The sequence below is a fragment of the Megascapheus bottae genome, chromosome 2, assembly GCF_031878675.1.
Source record: "Megascapheus bottae isolate mThoBot1 chromosome 2, mThoBot2.hap1, whole genome shotgun sequence".
Classification (NCBI taxonomy): Eukaryota; Metazoa; Chordata; class Mammalia; order Rodentia; family Geomyidae; genus Megascapheus; species Megascapheus bottae.
The window spans coordinates 92,043,604-92,061,528 of NC_143510.1; the positions used below are offsets into that span (position 1 = coordinate 92,043,604).

At 52.6% G+C, this 17,925-nt stretch overlaps 1 protein-coding gene across 1 annotated transcript; it reads right to left on the reverse strand.

Moving 5' to 3' along the window:
• Window positions 1–6,801: 6,801 nt before the first annotated feature.
• On the reverse strand, window positions 6,802–17,900 carry Tob2 (transducer of ERBB2, 2). The gene is made up of 2 exons (XM_090328804.1): window positions 16,869–17,900; window positions 6,802–10,338 (listed from the first exon to the last, which is right to left on the reverse strand). The coding sequence occupies exon 2, from the start codon at window positions 10,239–10,241 to the stop codon at window positions 9,228–9,230; it is 1,014 nt and encodes a 337-aa protein (XP_090184930.1). The 5' UTR covers window positions 10,242–10,338; window positions 16,869–17,900; the 3' UTR covers window positions 6,802–9,227.
• Window positions 17,901–17,925: the final 25 nt, after the last annotated feature.

Consider the following 17,925-nt stretch of genomic DNA (forward strand, 5'->3'; position numbering starts at 1 on the left):
AGGCTCGCCATGGGCTCCCAGGGCACTGCTCAGATAAGCCAGCTGGGCTCCTGCTTTCCTGCCTTGGGCATTTCCCACCCTCTTCTAATCCTAAGGTGAGAGGCCTTCTCAGAGAACCAACTGTATGGAGCCTGTGCCCGGTGAGCTGGGCATGGCCTCATTTCCTCCAGTTACAGAGAAGAAAGCTGAGCTGCTGCCTTTCAAAGGGCTGGAGTCACACAAAGCTACCTGTGTCACAAGCTGTGACCACAGGGTCAAGCAGGAAGGGGGATTAGAGCCTGGGACAGCTGGGAAGGGCAGAGATGACATAGGCTCCAAGTTTCCATTTAATTCACTCCTCTCTGAGCGCCTCAGCCCTGTGGAGAACGGGGCCTTTAGCCCTGCGAAGGTGTCTTCATTACTTTATTACATTCCACGTTTGTCTCATCAGCTGCAGTTGATTACTTAGCAAGGGAGAAGTGTGGTCTGGCTTCTGCTGAGCCAGGCTCTGCAGTGTAGCAGGAGGCCATGGATATTGACTGAAATGAATACTTGAACATTGCCTGGGTCTTTCAATCCATCAGGCTTTTTGGCTTGTTCACTTGAGCCCAGGGCCTTATATACGCTAAGCATGCACTCTGCCACAAGGTAGAGTTCTAACCCCTCCTTTACTTTATTTTAATGAACTAATTAATGTATTTATTGGTACTGGTACCTACTGGTCTAGAACTCAGGGCCTTTCTGTTCAAGGCTGGTACTCATAGCAGTTGTTTTTGTTGTTGTTGTTGTTGTTTTGTTTTTGTTCTTTCTCAGTCCTGGGGCTTAAACTCAGGGCCTAGGCTCAGTCCTTGGACACGTTTTGCTCAGCGTGTCCTAGGACACTCTGCCACATGAGCCACAGCAGTACCGAGAAATCGAACCCAGGGCTTCGTGCATGCTAGGCAAGCATTATACCACTAGGCCACTCCCCCGGCCTGAACCACACTTCTGTTTCGGGCTTTTTGCTGGTTAATTGGAGATGAGTGGCATAGATTTTCCTGCCTAGGTTGGCTTGGAATCGTGACTCTCAGATCTCAGCCTCTCTAGTAGCTAGGTTACAGATCTGAGACATGAGCCCTGGCTCCCCCCATCCTTTTGCTTTTAATTTAATCAGTGTCCTGGGGCTTGAACTCAGTTTGGGCGCTGTCCCTGAGCTTCTTTAGCTGGTGCTCTATTGCTTGAGCCACAGCACCACTTCCAGTTTTTTTCTATGTATGTGGTATTGAGGAATGGAACCTAGGGCTTCAGACATGTTAGGCAAGCACTCTACCACTCAGCCACCTTCCAAGCCTGCTTTTAAAATTTATTTCATTTTTCAAAGTTTTAGCAAGGATTGATTTTTTAGTATAACAGACTTAAAATAGGGAGAAATAGACAGAGAGACACTTCTTGCCACCTTTCAGAAAGTGTGAATTGAAGATGCCTATTGGCTTTTTCAGATGGGAAGTTGGGCTCGCTGCCCCCTTCTCCCCAGGGTCAGGGTTGTAAGCATGTGCCAACATACTTGGCTTCTCACTCTCTGACCTTGAGACTTGTTCCTCTTCCCCCTGCCCATGAGCCTCTGGGGCCTCTCCATAGCAGCTCATCATCCTGCAGCACTTAGCATCTACATAGCTCCCTCCTTCTTCAAACATTTTCCCCACTGGCTCTGGAAAGTTCTGAGGCTGTATCGGAGCCTTCTCTGGGAGCTCATTGCGCTTTGGACATTCTTTTATTATGACCCGCTGGAAGTTCAAGTCAGGATGACCTGGCTTAGATTTCCATCCCGTTGCCCTCACCACTAGAACCTTCTACCTCTTCTCCACAATCTGGGTCTGTTCCTCTGGCCAGTCCATCCCTGGAGTCTAGCTCAGGGTCGGGCACAAAGAAGAGTCTCGGGAAGTTTGTTGAGTGAATATTGGAGTTAAACTCACCCTCCACTGAGGAAGCAGTTGGGGGATAAAAATTTCACCTACCCCCATGAGGGTGGAGAGATCATGATACAGCCCTTACCTGCCTTCCTCAAGGCTATAGTCCCCTCCCCTTCTCTCTCTCTCCTCTCCATCAGTTGTGGGGCTTGAACTCAGGGTCTGGCACTGCTCTTGAGCTCTCTACCTCTTTGAGCCACAGCACTCCCAGTTTTTGAGTGGTTCACTGGAAACAAGCGTCTCATGGGAACTTTCCTGGCTTCTAACTGGGAGCCCATACGTCTTCCTTCCCTGCTCTCTAGGGAAGGTGGACAGCCCCTGGGCTCTTCCGAAGGTCCTCACAAGGGCAAGAAGAGGTGCTGGCCTAGAAATGTCACTCGACTAGGGTCTAGCCCCATGTTCCTTGTTGTCTGAATGAGACTTTCAAGATAACACAATAAATCAGCAGCTTTGAAGACCTAGCACCCATTTGATCCCCTAAATTCAAACTCAGAAGATCCGCAGACTCCTCAGGGTCTTAGCAACCTCCCAGCTGGTGCCTAGCTGCCCCTAAGCCCTTTCCGAGGCAGCAATTGGCTGGGCTGGGCAGACAGGAAAGGAAGAGAGTGTGCCATCCACCCCAATCACTCTTAGAGAGGTGGCAGTGCTACCGCGCAGACAGCCTGATCCTGGAGCCCCAGGGCATTGACTCAACCAGGCGAGGGCGAGGAAGTGGGGTTCGCTGTTACAGCACTCAGCCTGTGTCTCTTTCTCTAGAAGGAACCCCCAGGAGCTTTCAGGGACACATGTCAAGGACCTGGCGCATGCTGAGGGAGCAAGACGAGCCCCTGTAGAGTGGTAGAGTTGACACAGTTCCAGGAAACTTTCTTGAGGGCAGCTTCTCGCCTTGGCAGGGGCGCCCAGGCTGGACTTGGAGAATGCAGTTTTCTTTTCCACCCTAGCCAGTCCTGCTGCTGGCTGGCTTGGGGTTCGGTCCTATTTGCTGATTCAGGGAAGCAGACTGGACTAGGCCTGCCAGTGGCATTTGAGGCTGGACAGTAATGGCTCTGATGATGAAAGCGATACTGTTCTGTTTATTCCAGACCCACCAGTGTACTCAGCATTTGCCAATCGTTATTTCATTCCCCGTTCACCAGGATGTACAATGATCCCCATTTTATTTTATTTATTTATTTATTTTTGGCAGTCCTGGGCTTGGGCTCAGGACCTGAGCACTGTCCTTGGACTTTCTCAAGGCTAGAGCTCTACCACTTGAGCCTCAGCACCACTTCCAGCTTTTTTCTATGTATGTGGTACCGAGGAATCGAACCCGGATATTCGTGCATGCTAGACAAGCACTCTACCACTAGGCCAAACTCCCGCCCATGATCCCCATTTTAAAGAGGAGGAAATGAGATGGGTTCCAGGGGCTCACGTCTTTCATCCTAGTTCCTCAGGAAGGGTGCTGAGATCTGAGGATCCCAGTTCAAAGCCAGCCTAGACAGGAAAGTCTGTGAGACTCATCTCCAATTAACCACCAGAAAACTGGAAGTGGCACTGTGGATCAAAGTGGCATAGTGCTAGCCTTGAGCTAAAGAGCTCAGGGAGAGTGTTCAGGCCTAAGTTCAAGCCCCACCACCACAGCTCCCCCCAAAAAAGTAGGTGTAATTGTTTGTTCATGCTGCCCCGGGGCGGGGGGGGGGGAGAGAGTGGCAGGAATGGAATTGGAACCTAGCTAAATAACCTGACCCCTGGTGCCATGTGATGATAAACAGAGTGAGTAGCTGAGGGACCATTGCCCATAACCTGGGACCCTCAGCCAGAGGTGGGGTAACTTGTGCAAAAGTCCTCCTGATGGGCTTCCCTGGGGAGGGATGTGGCCTTCCTTTTCTCCCTGAGGCTAACGTGTCCTCTTTCCCCACCTCCTCCAGCAAGCTTTCCAGCAGCTGTGGAGTCCCAGTTTCCTTGCATGTACCAGTCCTGAACCTGCTTTCCTTCCTGTAGTCCCACTCACCACAGAGCAGAGCCCACAGAGGTTTTGTCAAAGATGAAGCTTTTTCTTTTTTGTCAGTTGTGGGGCTTGAATACAGGGCTGTCCCTGAGCTCTTTTACTCAAGGCTAGCACTCTATCACTTTTTATTTTTTGTGGGTCATGGGGGCTTGAACTCAGCCTAGGCACTGTCCCTGAGCTCTTCAGCTCAAGGCCAGCGCCCTATCTTTGAGCCAAGCCCCACTTCCCATTTTCTTTTTTCTTTTTTTTTTTTTTTTGCCAGTCCTGGGCTTGAGCTCAGGGCCTGAGCACTGTCCTTGGACTTTCTCAAGGCTAGAGCTCTACCACTTGAGCCTCAGCACCACTTCCGGCTTTTTTCTATGTAGGCGGTTCCGAGGAATCGAACCCGGGTCTTCATGCATGCTAGGCAAGCACTTTAACCACTAGGCCAAACTCCCGTTTTCTAAAGGTTAATTGGAGATTAAGAGTCTCAGGTCTTAGCCGGGTACAGTGGCTCACCCCTGTAATCCTAGCTACTCAGGAGGCTGAGATCTGAGGATCAAGGTTCAAAGTCAGCCCAGGCACAAAAGAACCTGAGACTGTTATCTCCAATTAACCTCTAGAAAACGTGAAGTGAAGCTTGGCTCAAGGGTAGGTGCTGGCCTTGAGCTGAAGAGTTCAGGGACAGTGCCCAGGCAGAGTTCAAGCCCCATGACCCTCTCCCCCAAAGGAGAGGCTCCGAGTTTGGTCTAGTGGTAGAGTGCTTGCCTACCATGCATCAAGACCTGGGTTCGATTCCTCCGTACCAAATACATAGAAAAGGCAGAAGGGGTGCTATGGCTCAAGGGGTAGAGGTCTAGCCTTGAGAAAAGCCCACAGGCAGTGCTTAGGCCTTGAGTTCAAGCCCCAAGACTGGCAAAAAAAAAAAAAGTCTCAGGCCTTTTTGTTCCTGGGCTGGCTTTGAACCTTGATCCTCAAATCTTAGCCTCCTGGGTAGCGAGGATTACAGGCGTGAGCCACCGAGCCCAGCTGCACTCTACCACTTTAAGCCATAGTTCCACTTCCAGTTTTCTGGTAATTGGAGATGAGTCTCACAGACTTACTGCCTAGGCTGGCTTTGAACCGTGACCCTCTGATTTCAGCCTCCTGAGTAGCTAGGATTAAGGTGTGAGCCACCAGTGCCCAGCAGAAACTTTTTAAAATGTAATTATTAAATTCATTTTTTGAGTATGAGGCATTTATGGGCAAGTTCTGAGTCTTCCAGAATCTTCATTCTTCTCCTGTTGTAGGGCAGGGGACCCAGGGAGCTCTTCACAGACCCACATCTTCTGCTCTGCATTGGTGAATACATGGAAGTGAAAATGTACAAGAAGCTCTTGTGCATCCCAGCCTGGAAGACGGAGGGGTTTCTACAAATCTGCAGTGTGCTTACACTTCCATTGAGCCAGACAGATTGTTCAAGAAGGTAAGCTCCAGCACCTGAGCTGGGCCTTGTCCAGGCCTTTCAGGTGGAGCATGGCTGAGTCAGGACCTGTGTTTATACGAGTGTAAACAGGAGTGAGCACGTGGACGACAGTCCACCCACACCCAGGGCCCAGGCTCTATGAAGAGTTCTAGTTTCTAGGTACAGCTTACATGCTTGGGTGTGAAGATGTACCACACTTCTGATGCCCTCTCAACTTAGCCTGGCGGTATCAGGGTATGTCTCTTTTGGTGTCATTACTGGGGCTTGAACTCAAGGCCTGGGCACTTAAGTTCCTTCAGCTTTTTCTACTCAGGACTAGAACTCTACCACTTGAGCCACAGTGGTTAATTGAAGGTAGGGATCTCATGGACTTTGTTAGCCTGAATTGGCTTTGAATCACAATCCTTAGATCTCGGCCTTCTGAGTCGGTAATTACAGATATGAGCCAACCAAACAGCTGAAGTGGAGCTGTGGTCAAGTGATACAACACCAGCCTCGAGCGGAAAACACTAAGGGACAGTGTATAAGCCCTGAGTTCAAGCCCCAGTATAAGCACACACACACACACACACACACATAGTACATCAAACAAAGACAAGAGCAGACACAAGCCACTTCCTACATGGATTTGGGCAGATGATCTGACTTGAGCCTTTTCTCTCCAAGGAAAATTAATATGACTCCTTCATGACAAGGTTTCTGTGAAATGGGAATCAACGATGATTTTTCGGAAATACTCTGCCAGTTCAGCCCAGGGGCCTTGGGTGGCATTAATGGGCACTGGCTCAGGGATGGAAACACATGACTCTGGGAAGGGAGGTGGTGGCTGAGATCTTAAGGATATCAGCTAATGACAAAGTGGCTTTTAGTCCTGGTTCAGGCAGTTCCAGAAAGTGGCTGAGAATTCAGCCTCAGGTTTATGGATAGAACCTGTTCTGGTGGATTTTCTGTGTCCATTTTTACTCAGCAAAGTGACAGGGGGGTAGTTGCTAGATCTAGATGAAATACAGAGGACTGGGGCTTCTTTTGCTTAAGGCTAGCATTCTACCATCATTCCAGCCACAGCTCTACCTCCAGTTTTTGGATTAGTAGTTGGAGATAAGAGTCTCATGGACTTTCCTGCCTAGGCTAGCTTTGAACTCCAATTCTCAGATCTCAGCCTCCTCAGCTGCTAGGATTACATGCATGAGCCACTGGCACCTACCTGGCTCACAGGTGGCTTCATACCCAGTGGAAAAGGAGCAAAGTAGGGGGGACACTACTGGCTGACTATATTCAGTCACTGCAAGGCTGACAAACTGAAGCTCATGGGAGCTGAGCCACAACCAAAAGAAACTCCAGAACTCAAACAAGCTCACAAGCCAAAGGCTATTATATATCATGCTTTTAATACAAACTTAAAAAAATCTGGAACAATATAAACTGTACAGATTTGATCAATCTTTTTGTTGTTTTTTTTTAAACTAAATCTCTAAACACACCAATGTCCCATTCCAAAATATTGCACCACATTCTGAATACAAAACATGTGATTGTATTCCTCCTTCACTAAAGAAAAGCAGGTCATTTCCCTGCACCCCCAGCTCTTCCCCATGGCTGCCTCAACATCCCCTTCCATCCCTAAAGAGACCGAAGAATCCAGAGCGTTCTGCACGGTGGGAAAGCCACCTTTCTGAACAGACAAGTTTTACATTCTTGACAAAGTAATTCACCGTGTGACTTGTTTCCTTGGGAACAAGGACAGAGACAGAGGACAGGAAAAGGGGAGAAAAAGGTTTTAGTCTCTTTTTTTAAATTTTAAAGTTTGTTTTCCTGAAAAAATATCTGTTTATCTCCTCTTTTTAAGAAAAATCTTGAAAAGAAAAAAAAATTACGTTTCTTACGTTAGAAATATACATATATTATATATACCTCTTACATTTTACAAATGTAGCAAATTATCAATACAAACGGACACCAAGAAATGTAAAAAATAAAATAAAAAAAAAGTCCTACGGAACCAGGTAAATTGTAGTGCAGAGTTGTGTTTTTTCTTTTTCCTTAAAAAAAAATAATAAAATTGAAGCAAAAATGCCTAGATTTGAGACAAAGACAGGCTAAACTGGGCATGGAAGCCCAGTGCTGGAGTCATGTTCCTGAACATACATTTTTCTTCTTGTTTCAAAGAGACTCGGCTCCCTTCCCCCCGACCCCACCCCAGCCCCAGTATGTATGTATGTATGTATGTATGTATGTACGTATGCATGTATGTATCTATGCATGTGTGTGTATGTGTGCACATGTGCATATGGGAGGGGCTGGAAGGGGGATAAGGCAGCACCCAACCTGTACCAGAGAGAAGCCATCTGCCTGGGGCCTGTCACCTGCGAGTCAGCCAAGGACAAGGAGGAGGGCGGGCTGGCCTGGCCCCTGAGGTGGAGGGGACAGATGGTGCTGGGCTGAGAGCAGGCTCTGCCCCACTGGGGAGGTAGTGCTGGCATCCATGGCAGGGAGAGGAGGTGGGAAGTGTCTGTCTGGGTTTGATCCACTGCTACAGCAGTTTCCACTTGGAGTCCTTGGGGGTGGGCGTGGAGTGGGGTGCCAGGGTCCTGGGGCTAAGTGCCCATATGCCAAAGCATAGTGGCTTGGAGCTGTTCCTGGAGAAAAACGCTCCCTTCTATAGAGGAAGGGGATGAGGAAACTGCTGTGACCCTGGGCCATGTGCCATCCAGCCCAGCTTTCCCAGATCAGGCCTCACAGGGTCAAAGCCCCAAAATGGGCTGGCCAGGGACAGCAACTCAGAAGCTCTTACCTAGGGGCACACGTGTTTACAACCGCCTCCCTTTCCAGGCCACTGCAAACCAGGCACTCACTCAGAACTCCTGCTCCGCCTCCCTGGGGCTCCCCTACTCTTGCAGGGCTTGGTGAGTGGCTTCTACCCTGGGCTAAAGTCACATGACGGGTCAGTGACGTCCCAGACTTGGAGGTGTCAGAGGTTGGGATATTATTCCACCCCTCGGAGCAGGCCCTTTTTTTTTTTTTTATTCCTTTTTAAAATTTTTTGGTTAAAAATGAACAAAAGTGCAGATCCCCCTGCAGTATGGAAAGCAGTTCCGTCTGCAGCGTTTCTCCTGGGAGTGTCTTAGGCTCAGCACAGCATCACCCCCACATGGAAGCCCTGCAAAGGGGCTTACACTCCCGCCATGGCTCGGAATCCTTTAAAGTGGAAGCAAACATAAACACATATACCCCCCCCCACACACAACTTGGCATGAATCAATAGATGGATCTCCAGGGCCAGGAGAGGATGGTGGGATGGGGCTGCAGGACAGAGATGAAAGGATTTCAATGAGACAAAGTGCCACTCTCGCTGTCATCAGGGACATCAGCTCTAGGGTAGGGTACCAAGTGGCCAGAGCTAACTGGGTGACATGGGGCCAGCCTCTCCCTGCTCTGGGCAAAGTTTGGTTCTAGCTGCTGCTCTTCCTTCCCTGTGAGCTTGAACACACCAATCCTTAAAGGAGTGGGAGGAAGGGAGCAGCCAGTCACATTTGAACCATTCTCAGCACAGGAAGCCACTCATTAAAGATGGTATAAGGAAAATTACATGTTAAAAAAAGAAGAAGAAAAAGAAAAAACCCAAATCAACTAAATAAATCAGAGGCAGGCAGGAAAACATCAAGCAGCTGAGTTCGACACAATTCGGTGCTCTGGAGCCCTTCCCACGCCCTGCCTGGCCTGGCATCTTTCTCCTAGAACTAATGAGAGTGAGAAGACTGAAAATCATTTTGGGTTGTTTTCTTGCCCTCATCTCTTTTTTTGGCCTTTCCTTCCCTTTCTCTTTTCCATGGTCTCGAGCGCTCCTGGCCGGAGGGGCGGGGGCAGGCGGTCAGTTGGCTAGCACCACAGGCTGGAAAGGCGGGCTGGGGTACTGCATGCTGTTCAGGTTGTAGCTGAGGCCTTCCACGAAGGGCGTCTTCTCCAGGAAGAGGCTGTTAGCGCCACCTCCGAACGCCTGGGCCACATCAAAGCTGCCGCTGCCACTGCAGGGGCCGGCCCCACTGCCCCGGCCATCAGCCTCGTCGAAGAAGAGGCTGCGTGAGCCACCACCGCTGTAGACAAACTCCTTGGCATTGGGGGAAAGCTGCGACGGAGGGGCCGTGTTGGCCACCATGAAGTTCAGTGAATGCGTGGACAAAGAGAGGCTCTTGTGCTTCAGCAGGCTGGAGGTGGGCGAGCGGGCGGCCCTGGGCTGCGGCTGTGCCGGCTGCTGCCCACTGGCACCGCTGGCGGCCGCGCCCCCCGCACTCGAGGCCCCACCGCCTTTCTTCATCTTGGTGGAGCCAAATTTGGTGGCAGCGAAGGAGGCAGTGGTGAAGGTGATGGGCTGGGAGGAACGGGGGATAAAGGTGGGACTGGGCGACTGGCCGAAGGACGGGGACGGGGAGTTGGACAGGGAGCTGTTCTGGCTGCTGATGGGTACAAAGACCTGGGCATCAGGGTTGAAGCTGCTCTTGATCTCCTTGTCCAGCTCCGGGGCCCCACCACCCTCACTGTCGTCCAGGTAGAGCACTTTCACAGCGCCTTTCTCACCGATCTGGTAGGACACCTCAAAAGGGTCGATCCAGACGCTCAGCTCCTCTGGCACGTTGGCACGCACGTCCTCCACAGCCAGGCCGCTCCGCTTGGCTGCCAGCTCCACCACGGGGTCCACCATCTCCCCAATGTGGACGCAGCGGAAGCCAGAGCCCTTCAGGGGCTTGTCAGGATACCAGTGGCCTTCATATTTCTTCTTCAAAAGCCGCTCGAGCTCCTCCCCAAACAGGTCTGCCCGGCGGCGGGGCAGCTTGTTGTACAAATAGGAGATGATGAAGTTCAGAGCCACTTTGATCTCCAGCTGCATGGTCCTCTTCCAGGCAGACGATCAGCTCAGCTCACACGCACAGGCCAAGGTCAGCGGCGGGAGATACAACGTGGGCAGCCTTGAACTCCAGACGGTTCTGGGAAATGAGAAAGTAGAAAGGTGTCATGAATACACAGGCAAAAAGGTAGTAGTGGTGGTTGATGGTGAGAGGGAAAAACAACAGGGCAGGCTGGGAAGGTGGCTTAGTGGTAGAGTGCCTGCCTGGCACTCAGGAAGCCCTGGGTTGGATTCCTCAGCACCACATAAACAGACAACCCAGAAATAGCGCTGTGGTTCAAGCAGCAGTTAGCCTTAAGTAGAAGAAGCTCAGGGACAGTGCTTAGGCCCCGAGTTCAAGCCCCAGGACTGGCAAAAGAAAAAAAAAAAAGGAAGGAAAGAGGAGCATTACTCAAGTGGGGCTCCAGCCTTGGCAAAAGAGGATGCAGCCCAGAGTTGATGCCCAGTAGAGGTACATACACCCTTCTTCCCAACAAACAGCAAAAAGAAGACAGTGTCAACCCTGGGATCACACAGAGCCCAGGGCCAGTTTGTGCTCCACACATCATCAGTCACACCAAGCTGGCATTAGAGACAAACGTCCGATTCTGAACTTGGTAATTAGTAGGCATTTGATAAACAGAAATTATAAGTAGGGCTGGGAGCTGGTGGCTCATACCTATAATGCTAGCTACTCAGAAGGCTGAGAGCTGAGGACTGTGGTTTGAAGTCAGCCCTGGCAAACAAGTCTGTGAGATTCTTCATCTACAAGCCCTGAGTTCAAGCCCTACAGCTGAAAGAAAGAAAGAAAGAAAGAAACAAAGAAAGAAAGAGAAAGAAAGAGGAAGAGGAAGAAGAAGAGGAAGAAGAAGAAGAGGAAGAAGAAGAAGAGGAAGAAGAAGAAGAAGAAGAAGAAGAAGAAGAAGAAGAAGAAGAAGAAGAAGAAGGAGGAGGGGAGGAGGAGGAGGAGGAGGATTGTGTTTCAGCCGTTTTTATATTTCAGGTTATCATGAATAATACTACCTGCCCTCCCCCCAAAAAAAGTGTTTCAAAAGGAAGAAAAAACAAGCAGGCCTCTAATTCCCGCTGAAGGAAGTCCTTGCTGTCTCTACAATGACTCAGTGAAGTTCTGTCCCCAAACTGTCATAGGCCAAGATGTAAGTCGAAAATCTTGAGCCGTGCTTTTTAAATGGAAAGGGATACAGGTCACTGAACAGGAAAGGACATTGCCAGCACAACTGGGGCCTGGGCTCCGGTCACAGCCATCTGTCACCCCAGGCCCCCTGGGTGTGTGCGCTTTCGACACAGTGGGGGTTTACAGAAATAATTTAAGAATTCCAAGCTAGGTGCAGGTGGCCCATGTCTGTAATTCTAGCTACTTAGGAAGCTGAGATTTGAGGATTGAAGTTCAAAGCCAGCTCAAGCAGGAAAGTTCATGAGACAGTTACCTCCAATAAACTATCAAGAAGAAAAAATGCTGAAAGTAGAGCTGTGGCTCAAGTGTAGAGCACAAGCCTTGAGCAAGCTTGGGGACAACCCCCAGCCCCTGAGTTCAAGCCCCAGAGCCAGCACAAAAGCCCAAAATCAAAGAACTCCATAGTACCACTAAAGCTCGAACCCTTCCATCCAGAGAGCCTCTGAGAAGATCATGAGCACCAGGAAAATGACAGGAGAGGTGTGTCAACAAGGCAATTCCAGACCTGGGCTACTCCAGTGACGCAAAGGGGAGGAGGAGCTGGGAGCAGGGCTCCTCAGGTCTGGGGGGTCAAGAGCCGCCGTCATCATGTGGCCCACAGAGGTTCCTAAGTGATGAGGATGGCAGAGGGAAGAAATTTTTCACCAGTGTCCAGCTGGGGACCCCATTATCGTGGGGTCTCCAGGGACCATCTGAACACCTGTCCACGCCACGGGATCAGACTTATCAAGTGTTGAGGAGGCAGTCCAAGGTAAGTAAGGAGAGGAGGAGGAGGAAGAAAGGGCTTTCTATTTTGAGGACTGGGTTCATCACTAGATGAAAAGTTGGCTATTAGATCACAGGTATCCCAAGAATAAAATCTTTATGGGGGATTGAGGGTATGGGGTAAAGCTTAGCCAGGATCTTGTTATGACTTCAAATTCCTGAGTTCAAGCAGTTCTCAGAACAATGGGGATTTTGAAGAACCATGGTGGTTTACTAACATGTCCAAGGTGTTGAAGATGAAAAAAGTTTCAAAGAAAGTTTTGTATCAGTTCCCAAGAATGGTCTTTACAGTGTACACAGTTTCCTTCCTTCCTTCCATCCATTGCTTTCTCTTTCTCATTCTTTCTTGTGTTACTAGCGCTTAAGCTCAGTGCCTCTGCTTAGTTGCTGAAAGTTGGACCTCTATTGCTTGAGCCATACCTACAGCTCTACTTTTTGCTGGCTTTTTGTTGGTCCTGGGGCTTGAACTCTTCAGCTCAAGGCTATTGTTCTACCACTTGAGCCACAGCACCACTTCTGCTCCCCCCACCCCGTGGATAATTGGAGATAAGAATCTCATGGACTTCCATGCCTGGGTTGGCTTTGAACTAGGATCCTCAGATCTTAACCTCCTGAGTAGCTAGGATTACAGTCGTGAGCCACCAGTACCTAGCTTTTTGGCTGGCTATTTTTTTGTTGTCAGTTCTGGGCTTGAGCTCAGGGCCTGAGCACTGTCCTTAGACTTTCTCAAGGCTAAAGCTATCACTTGAGCCTCAGCACTATTTCCAGCTTTTTTCTATGTATGTAGTACCGAGGAATTGAACCCGGGTCTTTGTGCATGCTAAGCAAGCACTGTACCACTAGACCACACTCCAGGCCCTTGGCTGGCTATTTTAAAGTGGAGTTTCCCAGCCTTTTCTGCCCAGGTTGGTTTCAAATTGAAACCTTTTGGATCTCAACTTTGAGTTGCTAGGTTTACAAGCATAAGTCATTAGCACTGAGCTCTAAATGTTTTAAAAATAAAATTGAGCCAGGCACCAGTGGCTTATGCCTCTAATCCTAGCTACTCAAGAGGCTGAGATCTGAGGATCGGGGTTTGAAGACAGTCAAATAAATAAATAAATTTGTGTGTAGGTGAATGTATACTGGGGTACTGAGGCTTGAACTCAGGGTATCATATTCTCACTTGCTTATTTTGTTTTGTTTTTTGGTCATGGGACTTGAATTCTGGTCCTGGGTACTGTCCCTGAGCTCTTCAGCTCAAGGCTGGCTACCTACCACCCTGCCTCTTGAGCCACAGTACCACTTACCGTTTTCTAGTGGTTAGTTGGAGATAAGAGTCTCACAGACAGACTTTAGTGCCCGGGCTGGCTTTAAATCATGAGCCTCAGATCTCAGCCTTCTGAGTAGCTAGGATTATAGACCTGAGTCACTGCACCCCACTTCTCACTTGCATTTTTCACTCATATAGATGGTGCTCAACTACTTATCCATGCATCCAGTCAAGTAAAATACACTTTTTTTTGGCTGGTCCCATGACTCAAACTCTGGGCCTGGGTGCTGTCTCTGAGCTTTTTTTGCTCAAGGCTAATGCTCTACCACTTGAGCCCCAGTGCCCACTTCACTTTTTCTGAGTAGTTTATTGGAGATAAGAGTTTTATGGACCTCCTTGCCCAGGCTGGCTTTGAACTAGCTTCCTGGGTAGCTAGGAACACAGGCATGAATCACCGGTGCCTGGCAAGTAAAACAGACATTAAGTCGACAGATGACACAATATTCCAAGGCACTTGGTACTGCACCAAAACTAAGGGTTTCTACACCTTCCCAGGTTGCCTCAAACTTTGCCATAATTTTGCCTTCTAGGTTAACAGCCTCTGAACAGTACAACCTCAAAATGGGAGCATTATAAATGTAGGCTAAAGACTGGGAAATAACCCCCCCCCCAAATACAATAGAACCACTGTCACCAGCCCTGACTGGTAAGCCATTTTCTGCAGCATCAGCAATGAAAGATACACACCAGTTTATACTTCAGTGATGCCGCTGCATAAACCAGGAAACCCAACGCCACCTTTGCTTCTTTAATTGCAGAACAGGCCAGACGACGAGGTGAACCCTTCAAAAACACCAGACAACTGGCATGGGGTTTTCTGCTCTATCAGCTCAAGCTCCAATTTTGCCTTCAAGAAGCTTATGGAACAGAGGATTAGTGTCTGGGTGCTGTATGGCTTCAGCTAAAGATAGGGGTGACCACTGGCATGAATTTCTTACTGAGAAAGTGACAGACAAGTTCTAAAGCGTACATAGAAAATCTTTATGGGGCCTGGAGTGTGGCCTCGTGGTAGAGTGCTTGCCCAGCATGCACCAAGCCCTGGGTTCAACTCCTTGGTACCACATACGCAGAAAAAGCCCAAGGATAGTGCTCAGGCCCTCTCGGGCCCTGAGTTCAAGCCCTAGGATTGGCAAAAAAGAAAATCTTTATGGAAGTATGGGAAGATTAGAAAACAAAGAAATAACTATATATATTTTTTCTTTCCTTGTTTTTCTTGAGCCCAGGGCCTGGGCACTGTCCCCGAGTTTTTTTACTTATAGGGCTCTACGACTTGAGCCACAGAGTCACTTCTGGCTTTTTCTGAGTAGTTTATTGGCGATAAAGAGTTTCATGTGCCCTTCTGCCCACGATGGCTTCCAACTGTGATCCTCAGACCTCAGCCTCCTGAGTAGCTAGGATTACAGGTGTGAGCACCAAGGCCATCTTTAATAAAGTAGATGTGTCAGGCGGCTGCAGAGGACTCCAGCCCTCCTCCAGCCGGAAGGCCATTGAAAAAAAGGAAAAAAGGGAAGAAAGCCGTTACTCAGTAACGAAGTCTCCTCCCCACCCAGGAGCTAAAATGTTGCAAGCGGACACTGGGTCCCAGTTCCCGGCCCCCGCTCGGCCCGGCGTAGGATGCCCTGGATGCCCTGCCCCGCTCGGCCACCAGAACCCGCAACACGATTTCTTTTTGGGGGGAGAAGACGGCGTTGTCAGGAGGGAAAGGAGGTTGACAGTGAAGAAACGCGCTGGGCCGCAAACCTAGGCTTCCAGGCCGCCCTGCAGCCTGGCGCTCGTGGGCAGGGGCGGTGTCGCCCTCCTCGAGGGGGGAGCGGGTGTCAGGCGGCGTGGGCCGGGGCTCCCAGGACTCTGCCGCTCGCAGGCCCCGGGGGCGGCGGCGTCCACCTCTCCCCGGACTGGGGCGTCGGTGCCCGGCACCCGGGGCCTCCCCGCCGCCCCGCGCGTGACCTACTTTCGGTGCTCGCTCCCCTTCCCGGCCCACTGCGCATGCCCGGCGGGGGCGCCCAGCCCAGCCGGGGTCGGAGAGGAGGAAAACTTTCTGCCGCACATGCGCACTGGGGCCGGGGCGGGCGCCCCTCCCACCGCGCCAGACCCGCGGTGCAAATCCGCCTGCGAGCCCTGCCCGGCCCGCCGGTCCCCGGGGTCGCCTCCCCGCGGGCCCGGCCCGCACCCGGCTCTGCTCCTCACCTCCCACCGGGCCAGGCCGCGTCCTCCCCGCGCCGGAGCCCGCGAGCGAGCCGTCGGGGGTGCGGGAGGTGGGCGCCGCGCCTGGGCTGTGCACGGAACACCCAGTGGCTCGGCTCCAGCACCCAGCCAGGAAAGGCAGGGCAGGACTCAGACCCGGTCCTCGCGGCCTCTCGGCCAGAGGACTTCCCGGTTGAGCTGTGGGTAGGGAGGCTCGGCGCCGAGCCTCACCCCGCTGGTAACCCAAGCCTGGGTAACCGGACCCGGCAGGGGCGGGAAGAGCGCACGCCTGAAACCCGAACAGCTCCTGCGCGAGTCTCCTCCCACGGATGGGCCCAGCCCGCGACCAGACCCACCAGGCCCTCGGCAGAGCCAAGGGTGGTAAACCTCGCTCCTCCCTCCTCCCACACAGACAGATGGGCAGGCACCAAAAAAGCAGGCGTGCTGCTTTCCTGGGAAATCGGAGCTGAAGGACCTACTCTTAGAGTAAGGTCCAGAAACCCTGCCCGCGGGTCCCCAAGTTGTCCCCGGGGAAGGGAGGGCCTGGGAGCTGTCCCTCTTTTCCTTCCCCAGAATTCTGGTCAAGGGCGCAGGTCCAGCCTCAGGACAGGCGTTAAGGGGCACCGAGGGGATAAAGAGCTCAAGCTGAGATGAATCCACACTCGGTATCCCATCACCAGACACAGGATACCGGACCTCCCTCCACCCCTCCGGTTCCAGCGGACCAGAAAGAGCCCGAATTAACAATCACCACACCACCACCCCTTCCCCGCCTGCACACGGGAAAAGAAGCAGAAAAACAAGGCCTGCATCCCCCTTCCTTCCTTCCTCGGATTTATTTAACCGCGGTGGAGGTTCGGTTTCTTTGCATAACAAGGAAAACCAAGCGAGTATTCAGGAGAGCTGGGCGAGCAGGAAAGCGAGGCGCCCCACTCAAGAGAGGGGACCACCCCTGAAACGGAGAGAGCGGGGGGGGGGGCCTAACCTGGGTACCCGAGATCGGAGAGGGGCGCACAGGGGAAAGTGGGGGGCTCGAGGAAACGCTGGCCGGGCGGTGGAGGGCGGCCGCGACGTGGAGTGTCCCCCACCCCCAGCCGGGGAGCCGGCGTGGGGCGGGGTGGAGGCGGGAGCAGGTGGGTGTGGGGGTGCCCCCCCAGCATGTTCCCGCACTCACTCGGGTGTCCGCGACGGCGGCGGGGCGGCGTGCCGGCTTCTCCGGCCGGCCAGGGTGGTCCTGGGCGCGGGGCGCACGCCGATGGCTCCCCGGATCTTCGCGGGCGCCGCAGGGCCGGGGTGCGAGGCGTCCTTTTCGTGGTTGGGCGTTGGGGACGAGAGGCGGGTTGGGGACTCGGACTCTCCGTGTGAGCCTTTCAGCTTCCAGGAGGTGCGGTCCGGAGGCCGGGCGGGTGGACCGGGCCGGCTGCGTCGGCTCGGGGATGGCGGACCCGAGGGTGGTTCGCGTCGGCGAGCCGAAGGCCGGAGGGTTGTAGCCGGGGGGCCGGTTCAGCTTTCCTGGCCACGCGTCGCCGGGGCCACCACACTTAGCCCCGCGAAGACCGCTCCGTCCCGCACCCCGGCCCGAAGTGAGCAAAGTCAATGAAAAGTTTCACCCTTAGCAACCCCGCGCAGGGATCCGGGCTCCGCGGCGCGCCGCGTCCCTCCGCCCGGCCGGGGCGGGGCCGGCGCCGGGCCGGGACTACTTTCCGCCGGCGGCCGCTTAACCCTTAGCGCCCGGGCGTGGGCCGCCCCGGGGCCCCGGAGCGCCCTGCACCCCGCTCTGGCGCCCCAGGGTTGGTCCACCCCGGACCCTAACGTACCGCCACGTCCCGAGCGAGGCTTCCCCCTTCCCCTTCCCATCATCAGACCCCCAGGCTCAACGTGGAGGCCCGAGCTCGGTGAGGGCTGGGACTGTCCCGGGGCGCAGGCGTCACTCGGGGACCGTCCGCGGACGCAGAGGCGCTCGGGGTCCAGCCCGGGCGCAGTGGGTGCTCGGAGACCGTCGGGGACGCAGTGGCGCTCGGGGACCGTACTGAGACTCAGTGGCTCCCGGGCCCGTTCTGGGGGGCAGCGGCGCTCGCCCCGGCTGCGTGGGACGTGTGAATGTCGTGGGGGCATCGCCGTCCCCACGCTCCCCGCTGAACCTTTGCGCTGGACGGCGCGTTTGCCCCCCCAAGGCCACCTTGGCTTGCGGTCCCCGGTCTGTCCCTGTGGCTGTCCTGGGGTGTTCACAC

Bases quoted from the DNA above. Each gene is read 5' to 3' on its own strand.
- Tob2 (XM_090328804.1), bottom strand. From the start codon at position 10,241: ATGCAGCTGGAGATCAAAGTGGCTCTGAACTTCATCATCTCCTATTTG.